General features: G+C 42.7%; 1 protein-coding gene across 2 annotated transcripts; it reads right to left on the bottom strand.

Annotated features, from left to right (window-relative positions):
* Positions 1–4,210: 4,210 nt before the first annotated feature.
* Positions 4,211–16,776, bottom strand: slc35a2 (solute carrier family 35 member 2). 2 transcript variants are annotated; one of them, XM_085259492.1, is made up of 7 exons: positions 16,301–16,775; positions 14,399–14,581; positions 13,571–13,722; positions 13,006–13,128; positions 12,088–12,671; positions 7,423–11,504; positions 4,211–6,037 (listed from the first exon to the last, which is right to left on the bottom strand). In XM_085259492.1, the coding sequence occupies exons 1-6, from the start codon at positions 16,362–16,364 to the stop codon at positions 11,456–11,458; spliced, it is 1,155 nt and encodes a 384-aa protein (XP_085115618.1). In that variant the 5' UTR covers positions 16,365–16,775; the 3' UTR covers positions 4,211–6,037; positions 7,423–11,455. The 2 variants fall into 2 exon arrangements, with proteins under 2 accessions (XP_085115618.1, XP_085115619.1); XM_085259493.1 differs by lacking the exon at positions 7,423–11,504 and having other exon boundaries at positions 16,301–16,776.
* Positions 16,777–16,897: the final 121 nt, after the last annotated feature.

The following is a 16,897-nucleotide window of genomic DNA, read 5'->3' as shown; positions in this document are numbered from 1 at the left end:
AGATGGGTACACCGTGGTCATGAAAACAGTAACAACATCTATCACTGCCAGAGGCAGGTTGGAGCTTCTGACCCAGGATGTTTTTCTGTGGACACTTGCGTTTCAGAGAAACAGCCTCAGCCTGTTGGCCTCTGAAAGGCCCTGACTAATACTTAAACTCTGTGAAGTAGCTGTGACAAAAATTCAGTGTTGTGAAAGAACTCTGAAACCCGAGGAGAAAGGAACCGTCAGCAAGTGACAGGCTGGACACGAGCAGTCAGTTTTTCTGAGGAAGGATTCTAACAAACTGGCACGACCCTGAAGTAGGGGAGAGCGATATAAACGATATACCATAGAAACGACCAGTGTTGCCAACTCCTCAGTAAGGAAAATTGCTATTGGCTGTCATAAAAGTCGCTAAATGACGTCATCGCCTAATTTGCATAATTGGTCATGCTAATATAATTGTAACCTACGTTGTTGGAGAGAGAAATAACATCGTGGAAGAGACTTAAAGTGAGTAAAAAACGTCCTAAATGCATTTAGAGTTTATTTAGAACTACAAATTAAATTTCTTTTATTATCTTTTATTTCCTCCTTTAGCGGAGGACAGACTGGAGTATCCTCTATGAAAGGAGAAGAGATGAGATTATCACCCTGTTCGTGCCATAATCTTCACTTTTTCACCTGCAGTCGTGACAAGGACGCTGATAAAAAGCAAAACTAGAGAACAATCAGCCAGGAGGGCAGCAAAGAGCAGCGGTTTGTGTCCATCCTACAAGACTGTCATCTCTTCTTCAGTGTATCTGATGTCACCAAAGCAGGTTGATTCATGATTTCTTCCTTTTTTGAAATAAAAAATTACCACCTTGGATTCTTTTTCCACTGGTCGTCTCTTCCAGGACCTCAGATTAGCTTTTTGTAGTCAGGACTTTGTAGTTTAAGTTCAGTGCTGTCTCATTCTCTTTGTCTCACTTCTTATTTTCAACACAGCCCAATGCTTGAATGAAACCCTGATGGGTGACATTTTCTCATTAGTAACTCTGGCATTATGTAAGGGAATTTGACTAAACTTTGCCAGGAACTATAGGAACTATACGCCTCCACACGTGGAAGAGGCCCAGCTCATCACCAATCCTGATAAACATAAACTGTAACTTTTCTGTGGTTTCAAAGAACAAAGGAGGTGGGAGAGGCTTTCCTGGGAAGGTGTTGCAACTTTTAATCAAAATCTTAGAAATATGGTATCTAAGCAGATTCTTACTCTGGATGGCATTACCTTGGCCTCCAGTAACACTGTGAGGAACCTTGGAGTCATTTTTGACCAGGACATGTCCTTCAATGCACATATTAAACAAATATGTAAGACTGCGTTCTTCCATTTGTGCAACATCTCTAAAGTTAGAAATATCCTGTCTCAGAGTGACGCTGAAAAACTAGTTCATGCATTTATTACTTCCAGGCTGGACGACTGTAATTCATTATTATCAGGACGTCCTAAAAACTCACTGAAAAGCCTTCAGCTGATCCAAAATGCTGCAGCAAGAGTCCTGACAGGGACTAGAAAGAGAGAGCATATTTCTCCTGTTTTGGCTTCCTGTTAAATCTGGAATTCAAAATCCTGCTCCTCACATACAAGGTCTTAAATAATCGGGCCCTATCTTATCTTAATGACCTTGTAGTACCATATCACCCTATTAGAGCACTTCGCTCTCGCTCTGCAGGCCTACTTGTTGTTCCTAGAGTATTTAAAAGTAGAATGGGAGGCAGAGCCTTCAGTTTTCAGGCCCCTCTTCTGTGGAACCAGCTTCCAGTTTGGATTCAGGAGACAGACACTATCTCTACTTTCAAGATTAGGCTTCAAACTTTCCTTTTTGCTGAAGCATATAGTTAGGGCTGGACCAGGTGACCCTGAATCCTCCCTTAGTTATGCTGCAATAGACGTAGGCTGCCGGGGATTCCCATGATGCATTGAGTTTTTCTTCTTCAGTCATCTTTCTCACTCACTATGTGTTAACAGACCTCTCTGCATTGAATCATATCTGTTGTTAACCTCTGTCTCTCTTCCACAGCATGTCTTTTATCCTGTCTTCCTTCTCTCACCCCAACCGGTTGCAGCAGATGGCCCCGCCCCTCCCTGAGCCTGGTTCTGCCGGAGGTTTCTTCCTGTTAAAAGGGAGTTTTTCCTTCCCACTGTTGCCAAAGTGCTTGCTTATAGGGGGTCATATGATTGTTGGGTTTTTCTCTGTATGTATTATTGTAGTGTCCACCTTACAAAATAAAGCGCCTTGAGGCGACTGTCATTGTGATTTGGCGCTGTATAATTAAAATTGAATTGCATTAAAAGTGTTACAACCCGGCTCAAAAGCCACAACATAAAAAAAATAAATTAAAAAAAAGATGAATACCAGAGTGTTAGTAGGAAGAGGTTTTTTCTTAAAATGGAATAGCAGGTTGGCTAAAATGACTGGAGCCACCAAGGCAAAGACAAGTGAGCTCTCTGGAAGCTTGCCTCAGGTGTGCCTGACTAGGTGTGGCCAATTAGCACCAGCTGAAAACATTGAGGAGATTAGGGGCGGCAGAGGGACGTAACAAAAGCATTTGACAACATTAATAATTAAATATTATGTCTTGATACAGCCAAGTAAGTAAATTCCCAAAAGTTGATTCTGTTCATCTGGACGTAGCGTTTTGAAAACGCTACGTCCAGATGAACAGAATCAACTTTTGAGGTAAATATTATTATATAAATTTGAGATCTAGTGACCGTTTGAGTAGAGCGAAGTCATCGTCACGTTCAAGAAAACGGTTTGAGATAATCTGAGTTTTGTGAGTTTTTTTGTGAGCGTCATCCTGCAGCCATCAGAGGACAGTACCCTGCCGTCATAAAGGGATGGACATGGTGAGGAACAGGACTCAGGCATGCTGTGGTGTTTAAATGATGCTTAGGTGTTACTAGGGACCCAAAGTGTGCCAAGACAGTACCCCCACGAGTCTGAACTGTTGCTACAAAGCAGGATCGATGGTTTCATGTTGTTTACACCAAATTTTCGTCCAAACATCCAAATGTTGGAGCAGAAATCGGCTCCTCGGAGCAGAAAATGTTTTTCCAGTTTTTAGCTCCCAGTGTGGTCTTCTGCTGCTGCAGCGCATCTGCTTCATGTTTGACAAGATCTGGGCTTAGAGATGCTCTGCTCCTTCGTTCCAGCGAAGAGAAGAGCATTCTGACAACGACGACCTCATTTGAAAACAGATGATGAACAGCATAAGATGTCTGAAGATAAATATGCATCGCTTCAACATTTTTTTCTTGTTGTTATATTTGAATAAAAATGACACAGGATATTTTGTCAATCAAGTCAGTCAACTTGCTGTGATCTTAAAAAAAATACCCTTTTTACCAGGAACTGTTTTTATGTAAAACATTTAAATTAACAGCTTTATATGATCCCCCAGGAGGTCTTGGCTACCACAGGACACAAACTGTGGCTTGTCCTAATACCCAGATTTTATAACGCTTCCCACAGATTCAGCCACAGTCCGGATGAGAAGGCGGCTCTGTTCGATTTGTTTAAGTTTCCATTTGTGATAAAAATCTGGATTCATGTTGCAGTGAGGTGCTGAATCTCCAAAGGTCATCATCCTCCTTCCCTTTCAAAAAACGTCCTCTGTCGCCCCTCGGTGGCTCTGAGACAAATTACATGTCAAACTCCAGCTATTACATTTCAGCAGTAAGAAGTCTAAATTTACACTATAATGAGCAAATCTGGGCTGATTAAGTTTTGTTAAGCTCAAGTTTCTGTTTCTCATAAACAGAGAAATATACTAGCTGGTAAATCTGTAAATGTGCACAGCCTCAGATCTTTAAATCAATCAATCAAGATGAGCATCTTTGAGATGCCTTCATGAATACAGGAAATACAGAGGGTTTGTGAAACGGTGCAAACCACCGTTACACTCAAGAACAAACATCCCAGAAAAACATTTTAACGAGTCAGCACAGCTCTGGAAAAAAATCTGTGGATGAATGAAATGAATGAAAACAAGGAAAGTACGGAGAATAAGAGACATGGCTCACGATCTGATCAAACCACTGCATCTCCAGGGTGGAGGCTTCGAGACTTTCCCAAATATTTCTGAGCCTCTAAAAAAAACACTGGGCCTGTCTATAAAACTGTGACCTTTAAAAACACATCATCGATTTTTTCTTGAATAAGAAATGAAAAGGCACTGAACGTTTTCATCAGTTTAATTTCACAAAGATTTTTTTTAAACATTTCTCTGTCATATCTTAAAAAATGGAAACATCAGTTAGTATGAAAACACTTCACAGAATTCAAACTAATGGCCTCAAGAGTTTCAGATCTCTCTCTAAGAGGACCTGTTCAGCTTATTTCCAGCTTTTATTCTGGAACTCTATCAGAGTAGCTTTGCATGATTCACATAAAATAATTCATCTTTGCATTACACTGCCCACTCAGCTCATTTTGTGTTTGAAAAACCCAAGAAGCTTGGTTTCTCCTGATTGGTCAACGTCAGGGAGCCTATTGAGAGGAAGGACTAAGAATGTGTGAGGTGCACTTCCTGTTAAAAAACGAAGTGTTGCGGCGTAGAGGACTTCGGCATGTGGCATTTGGATTTAAAATGACATGAAATAAGGAAAAAAGCAGAACAGGTCTCCTTTAACATCTCAGAAAAAAGAGAAATCTTTAAGGCACAGAGTCGAATACGATTACAACATGTCGAACTTTCAGTTGTTAAGCATAAAATACTGTCGCACGCTGAGGAGGAAACGCTGTAAACGGTCACTTAAAGGCACTTTTCGTAGAAATCCTCAGCAACATTCAATGAAAAGGAGTCAGAGAGGCGCTCTGTGCATGAACATCAGCGACTTCAAAAAGACGTTTGACGTGTTGATGACGTTCTCGCGGTTACCAGGAGTGTTTAGTGTTTCATGTTGGCATCTGATTTAAGAGAAATGGTTTTCTCTTCCATCTATGAGCTGCTTTTTTAACTCATCTTTCCTGTTTTATCAGACGATCACTGCGAGTCGGTGCAAACCGAGCGTACAGGAAACGTTTTTAGTTCTTATGCTTCGATCAGCTGAAACTTTCCAACGCATCTAAAAAACGATTCCTTTGGTCACGATCAAACAAACGTGGTCATTACAAACCATTCAGCTCCCCTCAGTACCCGAAGCCTGAATTAATCCCTAATCAGTCATTCAAGTATAACATTTTGTTTTATGTTGTTCCTTCATATCCTGTATCTTTGTGTTTTTTTATATAATATTTTATTCTAAAAGAACTTTGATGATTTTTCAAGTTAAAATAAACTAAATATTCAGTCATCAGTTTTGAAATCACCAATATTAAACTTATTCTTTATTAAATTTATATACTACAAAAAAATTGACTTAATAAAATACAAAAAATAAAAATTTGTCAGATTTAATGACAAATGATTTTATTTTGAAATGACATAGACCGCTTTATTTAAAAAATAAAGGTTTTTCTTTACAAAAAAAAATTGTGTTAGTGTTTATTTAGTATTTAATATTTTTGATTTAGTGTCATAATGTTCCCTTTAGATTTTTTTTAAATAGGTTTTTCTATATTTTTCTTTCCTGGAGGAAATGTTTTTGGGTTTGTTTGTTTTTTGCCTTTACTTTTGAAATGAATTCATTTTGATTCAGTCCATCAACTCAGTTTTATTCTTTGGCTCCTGACATCTTTAAAAGGCTGAATAAAAAATATGGATGAGTGTCACAGCGTAACAACCCACAGGTGTGTTGTTCATTATCGGCTGTTGGAGTGTGCTTGTTGTGTTAAAGGCAAATAATCACCTAATGGTGCACACTGGAGTGTTTTCTTTATGAGAAGCAGCTGAAAACTATGAGAGGAATATTTGTGACTACAGTACTTTAGCTTTAGTGCAGCAGATGCAGGAGGAGTGCTGTGGTTCTGAGTGAAAGTGGGGGTACTCGGAAATGTGTGGATCTCAGCAGGCAGGTGGTGGCAGGGGTCCATCTCAGGATCCTTTCTCTTTACCTGGACACCTACAGAACAGATAGAAGAGGAGGAGGAGGAGGTGGTGGTTAGATAAAGACATCACCCTGGCTGCTACAACACACGCTGAATGTTTCAAATCTTCTTTTCATTACATCACAGGGGCACTGCAGTATTTAAGCTTTACTCAATGAGGACTCGTGTTTGACCTTGTTTTCTGTTGAATGCTCACATTAAATCCCTGGATGCTCAATCATCCAGGTAAGTAAATCTCCAAAAGTTGATTCTGTTCATCTGGACGTAGCTCACAGACGCTACGTCCAGATGAACAGAATCAACTTTTGGAGATTCATATGAAATATGGTCAAAGTTTCTAGTAATTACATAAAAGTATATAAAAGAAATCTCTATGAGCCAAGAACTCGGGCTTCAAACTGTCGAACATCAACATGATCAACACGACCCGCTCAAGTTCAAACTGAGCATCAGAGTGAAGAAGAAAGGGGAAGTACGTGACTCTGTGCCAGACCAGCTGATCTGAGTATTTCTAAGAATCTGATGATCTGCTGGATTTTCCCGCACAAACATCCCCCAGTCTGCCCGAGCACTGCTGCTGACCATCTCCATCCCTTTACGGCCACAGTGCTCCATCTTTAGATGGCTGCTTCCAGCGGGATCGCACACCATGTCAGAAAGATCAGACCATCTCAAAGTCGTTTCAACTACAAATGAGTTAGTTTTCTTTACATGTAACTTAGTCTCTGGGTCAGTGTACGTAAAACTAATTACAGGTAAAATAAGTTACAGTTACACAACAGTACTGTTACAGGTGGCTTTAACCATAAGCGTTTAAAAAACCGTCACTTATCCGCCTACAGTCGGTGTTTTTAGCGCTACCGGAAAAAATCATTTTACTGAAGGACGAACAAAATTCTTTAGCCTGTTAAAGTTTCGTGGATCTAACTAAACCTGAGGACCGATTCCCCCACATGTCCACATAAAGACAGTGATCACTTCTGAGAACTTTTATAACGTTATATTATGTATAAAAAATAAAGTTTTTTAAAAAAAATGTAAGCTGTAAAAACCCTCAAAATATCCAAAAGTAATAAATTAGACAGATTTAAAATGTTCTTTTCGCAATTTTACCAGGTTTTCATAAATTAAAAAAACAACTCAAAACTTATCACAAATATTTCTATATTAATATTTAAATACAGTGTTGTTGGTTTAAACCAGCCTCTCATATTTTCCCTGCGCTCTGTTCTCTCTCTCTGACAGAGCTGGGTTACTTTATACAGAGGAGGATTTCCAGAAGACCGAACACTAATCGTTCTCCTAACTGGAGTATCGGGAGCACTGTTGGGAGAAAACTGGGAGAAAGAAGACTAAAGTCTCCATATTTGGAATAAAAGGCTGGAATATCACACCTTACCTGCCGACTCCCACAGAGGGTCAAAGACTTGTGAAGTCCAGACTTTTTTCCTCCATGATTGTATCTTCTAATTTCCCAGATTTTTCCCGAAGTTTTCCGAATACTGTCAGAAATCGTCTCTCTCGAACCTGAGAGCAGACACTGTGTGTCGTTCACTATCACTGATCTTTAAATTAAGACAAACCGCACAGTTTTTAGTCCATGTCTTCATTTATATAAAACTTTTACCAAAGGAAGTATTTACAAATTCAGAGGCATTGATACAAATCAACAATCAAGTGCAAACAGATCAGAGATGAAACCAGCTCACACAGATTTCACACAAACTCAAACCAACAGGAAGAGGAAACTAAACCCGATCCTGCAGGCAGATCTCCACCGAGGACAAACCAACCTCGGGAAACAACCGCAGCAGGATCTGATCCGAGGATGTGGTTTAAAACCGCCAGCAGGAGGCGCTGCAGAGCGTCAGCAGAGAGAAAACCTGGAAACTGACTTTGGAGTATCTGCGTTTCAGCCTGTGCTGAAAAAAATCAAATAAAATGAATATGGATTTTTATGTAATTAAAGTGATATCAGCCTGTGTCAATATCATTTTCTATATACAATTTATTTTATATAATTTGCAATATTTTAGTTTTTAATGTAGATAAAAAATAAGGTAAAGTAAACGTAAAGAGGAACAAACAAGTTATTTTTCTGTGAATCTGTAAGATGTGACAGGATTATTTTACAGAGCAGAAGTAGATGTTTATCACTGTTTCTACCTCGAGTGAATAAAGAAGAATCAATGTTGTCTTGTTATTCTAAAAAGGTGGAAAAAGCCACTGCAAGAGAGAAAATTGGGATTCAAGTTGATATTTTCACAAGAAAACATTGAAAAAAAAAAAAGATGTAAAGTTTATGATGTGATGTTTAATGAAAAATAAACATCCCATCATAATTCCTCTGATATAAATCAGCTGATATCTACATAAAGACATTTTAATGTCAGTTTGAGATTAAAATGATCATCTACAACGATCAATTCATAACATTTAATAAGTGCAGAAATGATCCTTTATTAGACGCACAGAACTCAAAGGACTCATTTTCACTAGAAATTTATGTCATTAAGAAGAGCTTAGAACAAAAAGCTTCTTCTGGCTGAAATCTGAAGCTTCCTGCTGGGTTTCCTCTTCCTTTCATTCACCACCACCCCAAAGATTCCCACATTAAATAAAAACAGCTTATATATTATTATGTATGATAGATATTAATTTCAGACTTCCAGAGAGAAAGTGTCAGCTGGAGGTTTTTTGTTTGCTTGTTTTACAAAAACTGAAAATAAACGTTTTTTTGTCCCTTCACAGTTTGATTTTGATAATCTCACACTGGAAACAGAAAAAGAGCCTTCAATCATCATGAGAAGAAATCGGAAAAATAATTAAAGTTCATTTTTATGCTTTGGGAGATGTGGCTTCGTGTTTGTGTCTCCGCGTTTCTCCGTCCTCAGGTCAGTTTCCCGTGAAATCATCGAGCTCCTAATATTCACAGACTGTGAGCTACATTTATCCCACTTTAGGTTTAATTGAGGGTTTTTTTCTGACACAATAAAAACATCAGAGGTTCAGTTAGTGAACTTGTATTTGCGAGTTTGTCATCTTTACACATCAGTGGTTTATGTTTAACTGTATGTGAGGAGAACTGTAACTTCTTTAGTGTAAACTGGCAACATTTTCAAGAAAAATATTCCACTGGGGAAAAAAACCTTTTTAAGTAAGAAGCTTTTACAGATCTGCTGCGAGGAACGCACAACAAATCCAAGACGTTAATGTGTGGCACTTTAACACCACACACACGAAGCCAGATTAATGTGCAGAGTGCACCTTCCCCTCAGGCAGGTGAGCATCCACAGGCCTGCCAAACGTCTCATTTGGTTATACGTGTTTACTCTGACACAGCCGAGCGTGACAGAACCACGCATGCTAGCATCCGTCTCTCTTTCCCCTTTGTATCCACTTCCTGCTGCACAGAGAGAGCAATGGGGCGCTGCTGCAGCCCAAACTGGTGGTGGGTGGTGTTAACATGACTCCGCTGCCGACTCATGAGAGCAGCAACTTTCAATCATCTCCATCCATAACCACATCCCACTGCATACATGTATAGTGTGTTGTGGAGCCTGAAACAGTTATAGTGAATAGCGCTTCATATAAGCATCAGTAACAGTTCTTGCAGTTTGTCACGAGCTGCAGTTACAAGAACCTGAAGTGCAGACCATCTCACTTCACACGGAAACTTATGCTAAGCTGCTTAATCAACAAGATTTTAGTAGAATTTATTAGTAGATTTATATTTTCAATAATAACCTGTAAACTGCTTTAAATGAAATGTAGTTCAGTAAATGCTGTGCCTGTATAAAGACTTTAAAGATGGAGCAGCTAGCTTTCCTTCCAGCTCCTTCTTAATTTAGAGCTTTTTCTTTTCTCCACACAGATGTTTTGATGGCTAATGTAATTGGCTGATAACGGAGAGTGTTAACGGACCGATCAGTCCAATCGGGGGCTCAAACAGGCCAGCGTGAAGAGACGGGGTTACGTCAAGTGCTGGCAGGATTTAAATGAACAACAACAGAGGCAAACTGCTACACGGCAACGGTGGTGGATGTGAGGAAAAACAAAACTTGCTGTAATCACAGAATCTTAACCTGCTGCAGAGATCAGGAGACCAAAACGACTCAACCTCTCCTCCCAAAGCTGAACGACGTAAACACCGAGAAGCAGCTCAGACACACACACAAAGATAAAAACCCACAACCGCCTCGACATGATCGAGACAAACAGGAGCAGAAAAAACATTCAGGACGCCACCGCAGGACGCCTACTTCAACAAGACGCCTGCGGCAGGACATTTTGGCGAAAACAAACAAACATCACGTTATGATCGTAGTTTAAAGGTGCTCCAATCAACGAGCACATTCCCCGCCGACACGGGAGCTGCAGATAAAGCAAAGCCTCCCGGACAGTCCCGTAACTGTACACCGCAAACTTTACACCAACACAGTCGTATGGCTTCTGTACAGATGAGGAGAAAAGGCACCAACACAAACAGTCCCTCAGCGGAGACGCACCCGGAGGAGCAACGATTTACCCCGGAGGTTTTCACTGTGCAGCCGAGAAAAGGAAAGGGCGGTAATTTGTGCAATTTGGGAATTAAAGACAAAAAAGGAAGCAGGTTTTAACAAAAGCAGAGAGTTATTTAGGGTTTTAGTCTTCATTACTATGATTTCTCCACATATTTAGCTTTTTTAGTCAACACACGATTACAAATGAGCCAAAAGCTCATTACAGCCCAGATAAATGACTTTAGTTCATTTCTGATTATTGCAGAAAAATAAAATAAGACTAAATAACTTTCAACTTTCAAAACGTTGAATTTTTAATGTACCTTTTGATTGAATTTAATTAAATGTTGTAGTTTTGTCTTCCTTGCATTTCATAATGACACTTTTATCACTTTATCTTTCTCAATTTTAACTTTCCGATTCTGCTTCCATTTCTGTGACTTTTATTTACAAATGCTGCGTTTTTATTTTAAATTGTTGTGATTTTCACTGAACTTCCTTTAGGTTAAAAATGTGTATTGAATTTTAAAAGTTCTTACATCACTTCAAGCTACTTTGTACATTTTGTATACAAACATGTAAATTACTTATTCAAAGTTACACTTCGGGCTCCCATAGAAACCGTCCCTTTTTCCTGTTTTAAGGTGGAATTTAAACAGGACACTTTAAATGTACGGGGGCTCCACAGTGAAAACTTTCCATCAGACTACGGTTGCCGTTGTCCTCCACCAGCAACAACAATAATCAACATATGATCGATATTCAGCGTAAGGCGATTCTCTTTTCATTTACTAAAGAGTTTTAAGGCAGAGCTGGCGAGACGCCGCGGAGGAGAAAACAGACTGAGGGTGGTGAGGGTTTCTGACACTCTGCGGCTCCTTCCTCATCCTCCTCCTCCTCTTCCTCTTGCTGCCGTTGTGCTTTGAGCAGTTAGGTTGTGATGTGGACAGCAGAGGGAGGAGACACGCCTCCCTGAGCTCTGAGGAGGAGAGAGGAGAGATTAGTGATTAGGAGGAAAAAGCAGGATAGAAGAGAGGGAGAGAGGGGTAAAAACCCAAACCTTCCTCACCCTCTCATCCTCCAAAAAGGAGGACGATACAGGAGGGAGCAGCTCTCCTCTGCATCACAATGCATGTGGTTTAGTTTTTAGGTCTGAGGAGGCCATCTTCTCCTCCTTTACATTACTGGAGGAGGAGAAAGGAAGCAAGGAGGTCTGTGTTTTTTGTTCAGGGGTGCAGAGAAAGGAGAAGGAAGGGGGAGAAGAAAGCGCAGTATCCTATAGTCCAGATGAGGCGAGGAGGTTAGGAGGTGAAGGAAAGAAGGAGGCCAGGAGGGAAGGCTGAGCTCAGGAGGAGGTGTGGAAAAGGCGAGCAGGACGTCAGGAGGAGGATGACTCGGGAGGCCATCAGAGGGGTGAGGAAGCAGGTGAGTGAGCAGCAGATGAACCTCTTTCTTTCTGATAGATGCCCAGTTTGACCTTTGACCCCGCCAAGAGCACACAGGAAGTGAGATGCCCGAAAGAGAGAGCAGAGAGAAACAGGAATCACTTCACCAGCACTGACTTTGGCAGAAACGCCTCCATCTCTGCGTCTATGTCCGTCTTCTCGGACGTGGAAGATGAGGAGGAGGAGGAGCTTGCGGACGCCGAGCCGGCAGGCGCTTTGGGGAGGCTGTACATGTAGACTGCACCGATGACAAGCCCCGCCCCTGCAGTGAAGAGTACGTCCACATGGAAGCCGAACAGGTAGATGGACGTCACCGTGGAGACGATGATGGAGAAGGAGGTGGCGAAGCCCTTGAGGATGTTGTCGGCGTACTTCACCACCAGGGCCACCAGCAGCCCACCGAACGCCTGGTTGAAGATGACGCACCATACCATGCTGGTGTACCCAAACAGGAAGCCACGCTCGGCAACGGCGGCGCCATCATTCCACCACAGTCCCAGCAGGCCGAGCACCATGCCGAAGATTCCCAGCTGCACATTCCTCACCCACACGGAGGCGGAGCTGCCCTTCAGGATCTTCTCAAAGTATACGCCGGCAAATCCCGACGACAAGCAGCTGATCACCACGGCAACCAAGCCCACGGTGTAGTTCTGAGTGGAGGTGTCCTTCACCGACGCCTCTTTGTTGCCCTCCTGCTGCACCTGCAGAGAGATGATCAATGCGTCAGCGTTCGAGCCGGGCTTCATGTTTACGGGGAACATCGTCCCTGAAAGGTTCCCACACAATTACGACTGAAGAGCTTAACTACGCCCATCCCTGTTTATTCACCTCCCACCGCATTTTTCTGCCCCCTCTGCCACCTCACCTACGCCACAAACGCAGCAGCTCATTTCAGCATTAAAAGTTGGAGCCACAGAAACCGCAGAGACGCTTACTCTTAAACCTCTCTGTGAACTGTGGCTACACAAAGCAGCCGCCTGATTTGTTAACTTAAATTTCAGGGCTTCTGGGGAACGGCAGGTGGCGGTAGCTCACCTGCACGATGGCGACGCCGGCAAACAGCAGCAGCAGAGAAATCCACTGAACTCTGGACAGAGACTTCCTGAGCATGAGCACGCTGAACAGAGCCGTGGTGAGGATCTTCAGCTGGTAGGTCACCTGAGGGACGGAAAGGAAGTCACCATTTAACTGTGTTTAATCGAATGTACACAGATCTGAAGCATTTATTAAATCTCAGTGTCTGTAAGTCTGTGCATTAAAAGTTTTACAAGTTATTAAAGAACTTGGCAGCTCAAGATAATAACGTGTAAAGAAAATTGCTCCTAAAATATCTGAAAAATGCCAAAAATATGAACAGTATAAAATAAAATTAGTATTAGAAGTTTCATTCCTGTTGAAATATTGATTATGTCCTACTAGAATCAAATGACAGAACAGATCCAGAACACCGTTATTGGTTTGATTAAACCTTTCAGTTTATAAAAAGATGCCAAATGTTTCGGTCAATCGACAAACCCGTTAATCACCCGGCTGTTTCGATAAGAACAGACATGCAGAGACGAGGCGGGTTCGAGCGCCTTCTCTGTGAACGCGGTCTGACCTGGAAGGTGGCGGCCGGCAGGTTGGAGATGGCCACGTACTGCAGGTTGTTCTGCAGAGTGTAGATGAGAGAAGGAACGGCGAGCTTCAGAGTGTCTTTGTACTGAACCACGATGACGTCGATCAGGAAGTACACCGTCTCCTTCACGTTTACTGCAGAGAGAAAGGGGCGGAGCTAAAGGCTGGTTTTGTGCCTGCTGATCTTTGATCGTAGCCTCCAAAGCAGCTCAGGTCTATGATCACAGCAATAAAAAGTAAGCCATGCTCGAGTAAGTAGCCCAAAATTGAGGGATGGGGTGCTGCCCCCTAGTGTTAGGAGGCTGCTTTGCATCTTATACCCAAACTGGGGTTAAACATAATGAAATGTAAATAATTGCCCTTGTTAGTTTTTAAATAGAAATACTAGTTTTTTGGAGTATTTATTTAGCATGAATAATTAGAACAGGAGGAAGCTGCTGCTTTGTTGGTCAGGGCTGTTTTAACTCCACCCAAATCAAATCACTATTTGAATTTAAAGCCGTCCCTCACTGCTACAAGCAAAGAATATTCCTGTAATTAACCAAGTAACTCATTTTCATATCATCTCCTAAAATAAATTAATTCTTTTGTCTATCAAACACTGCAAAGAGAAGCTCGGCATGTACAGTTCAGGAATAAAATGTCTTAAGTTCCTTAAGATGATTAATCAATTATATCTTTTTAAGTATTTTTGATCAGTTAATCAATTGATGCAGTTTTTTCAAACAAGAACAGCTACAAAAGCCTGCGAGGCTACAACTAACTCTTCTAACTCCACAGCCAAGAAAGCAGCTCAGTAGGATTTACTCACGTCTCTTCTGCAGTAGGATGATGACCAGACACGTCAGGACCTTCAGGACCTCCGCCATCACCACGGCCGACGTGGTGAAGAAGCGGTCGCCTGGCAACGTGCGGACGTACCGGATGCTGAGGATGAGCGATGCATTCTGGACCACGAGGACAGCCAGGCTGATGTACTTCAACCGTCTGTTAACTACAGGACAAGAGCTCACCATAAGGCTCACCACAGTTTTCATACGAGGAAGAGATTTTACAAAAGAGCAGCAAAGTCTAGGTGCTCCGCTTTAGGATGACGTGACTGCATCAGGGGTATTTTGTGGGCCACAAAGAAACCAAACAGAACTTGAGTGGACCGAACAAATGAAATGAACTAATAAACCATTAAATAAAATAAGCGTGGTATATCACCATGGCAACATATGCTGCAGGCCTAACACGATGCATGTTTAGCATCCACAGGCCACGATGCGGCTGACTGATTGGCTTACCATTAATGGAAAATTAAACCTCAGTGCAAAGTTTTTAATCCATCAGTAATACACTCACTTGATTCTCAGGAGCAGCTTTCTTATCTTTTACTTCCATCTGAAAGCAACTTTAACACTGTACTGTAGGGGTGTCAAACATGCAGCATGGGGGCCAAAACCGGCCCATCAAATGGTCCAATGCGGTCCGTTAGATGGCCATGGGAAACAGCCGAGGAGGAAGGCAGCATCACCTTCACCTTGTTGAGGGACACTGAAGGAAAGTGGTGGTGTTGGTGGTGCAGGACTCGACAGTGTGAGCTTTCACTCATGTCTGCACGCCCAGCAGGCTTCGTTACCAAGAGCACAGGTTTTTTTTTTTTATTAAGCACATGTTGCTAATACCCCTGTTTACATTCATACCTGACTTAATTCTTCATGGCATAGACTCAACAAGAGCATCACACAGCTGTTTGCTTTTCTGTGTATGCAGTAATGAATATGTCAGCTTCATGCAGACCGGTAAAACCACAGGGGCCCAGTGGGAACATACGTCTGTTGTGGAAGTATGGAACAGTAGACCAGTTTTTCCTCCTTGGAACTTCTTCTGGTGGCTGTTTGCATGCTGTGTCTATTTCTTGTCCTAATGTATGTGAAGCCACTCAGGTGTGCCAAAGGTGTGACGTTTGTCAACATTTTTAAACAATTCGGAGCCGTTTATCAGCTAGAACGGGTTCTCTGCTATTCCAAGGGTGTGTCTGGAAGTTTCTACCTGAGTGCACCTGGCTCTGAGGTCTCCGTGGCTGGCCCGGCCTGCGAGGCCATGCACGCACACACACGCGCGCACACGCACACACTAAGGGGGAGGGGGGTGAGCACAATGGAGTGTGTGTTCTCTGCAGAGGTGTGTGTGTGTGTGTGTGTGTGTGTGTGTGTAAACCACAAACTCCGCTGGACTCAAAGTCCACGTCACCAGCCGTCGCTCACTAACACACCTTCACACTGCACCTTGATCATGGCAGTGTGTTAGCGTTAGCAGCCAGGCAAGAGCCCATTAACAGACACGGACTAGTTAGCTGCTGAGTTAGCCGCTACCTGCTGAGGCTGCTGTTTTTCACTCGTTTAAAATCACCTAAAGTTTTATTTAATAAACACCTGACTATCGCCATTAGCTAGCTAGCACACAGTTTAATCTTTCTGGTTAACTAGTTTCAAGTCGTCGTTAAGTCTGTTTACTCTGGTTGGCTTAGCAGGTAGTTAGCTTGCTTCCACCACTCTGCTAAAACAGACCGAGAAACTTTATTATATTTAATTTATGTTAAGTTCAATTTCATTGTTTTAAACTCTCCATCCCTCCGAGTCTTATTCACCCACTGACCCAGGCTCGGAGCCGTGAGGGCCGTGTGAAGTTATCCCAGCTCTCGGCTCTCCCTCCGAGGACTGCTCACCTTCACTCTGACCGCGGGTCGCTGTCTTCTCCTCTCCCGTCTTGCTGAGGTCCCCCACGGCCATGCTGCGCTCCCTGTGCTGCCCTGCGAACCGAGCCCTTACACCGCTGCCTGCTCGGCTAACACTCCGTTAGCCCACCAGCTAGCCCCGCTCTCAGTTTAGACCCCACCGGAGCTCCCGTTCCGCGACGTACTGCGCGGCCTAAAGCGCCGGGGCCGTCCGACAAATACTGGGCTGGAGGAGAGAGGAGGCTGCGGAGGAACAACCGGAGGACCCACCGGGATCATCAGGAGGAGAAAAATACTTCGTGTAATATGTGAGGTGTCCAGGAACTGAAGAGACTACAGCTGCAGAGACAGGAGCGGCGAGCAGGAGGTCTCACGCTGTGGGAGAAAACGGGGCGCAGGAAGGGAGGACCACAAACTGCCCGACACCAGGAGCTCCAGAGAAACTGTCAGAGTGAGACATCCTTCTCTCCTCCTCTACCAACAGACGAACAATCCTCCAGGTTTAGCAGGGAGCATTCCTATTGGCTGCTGGTGGGACCTCGCCTGTCAGATGGTTTGAGTGTTCAGCGCCACCTCCTGGTCAAACAT

This window comes from Mchenga conophoros, linkage group LG20 (genome assembly GCF_057382185.1).
Source record: "Mchenga conophoros isolate Kocher_MC1m ecotype Shallow Benthic linkage group LG20, M_conophoros_male_GT1.1, whole genome shotgun sequence".
NCBI lineage: Eukaryota > Metazoa > Chordata > Actinopteri > Cichliformes > Cichlidae > Mchenga > Mchenga conophoros.
The sequence above is the reverse complement of the archived record's forward strand: the minus strand, read 5'-3'. Positions and strand labels throughout refer to the sequence as shown.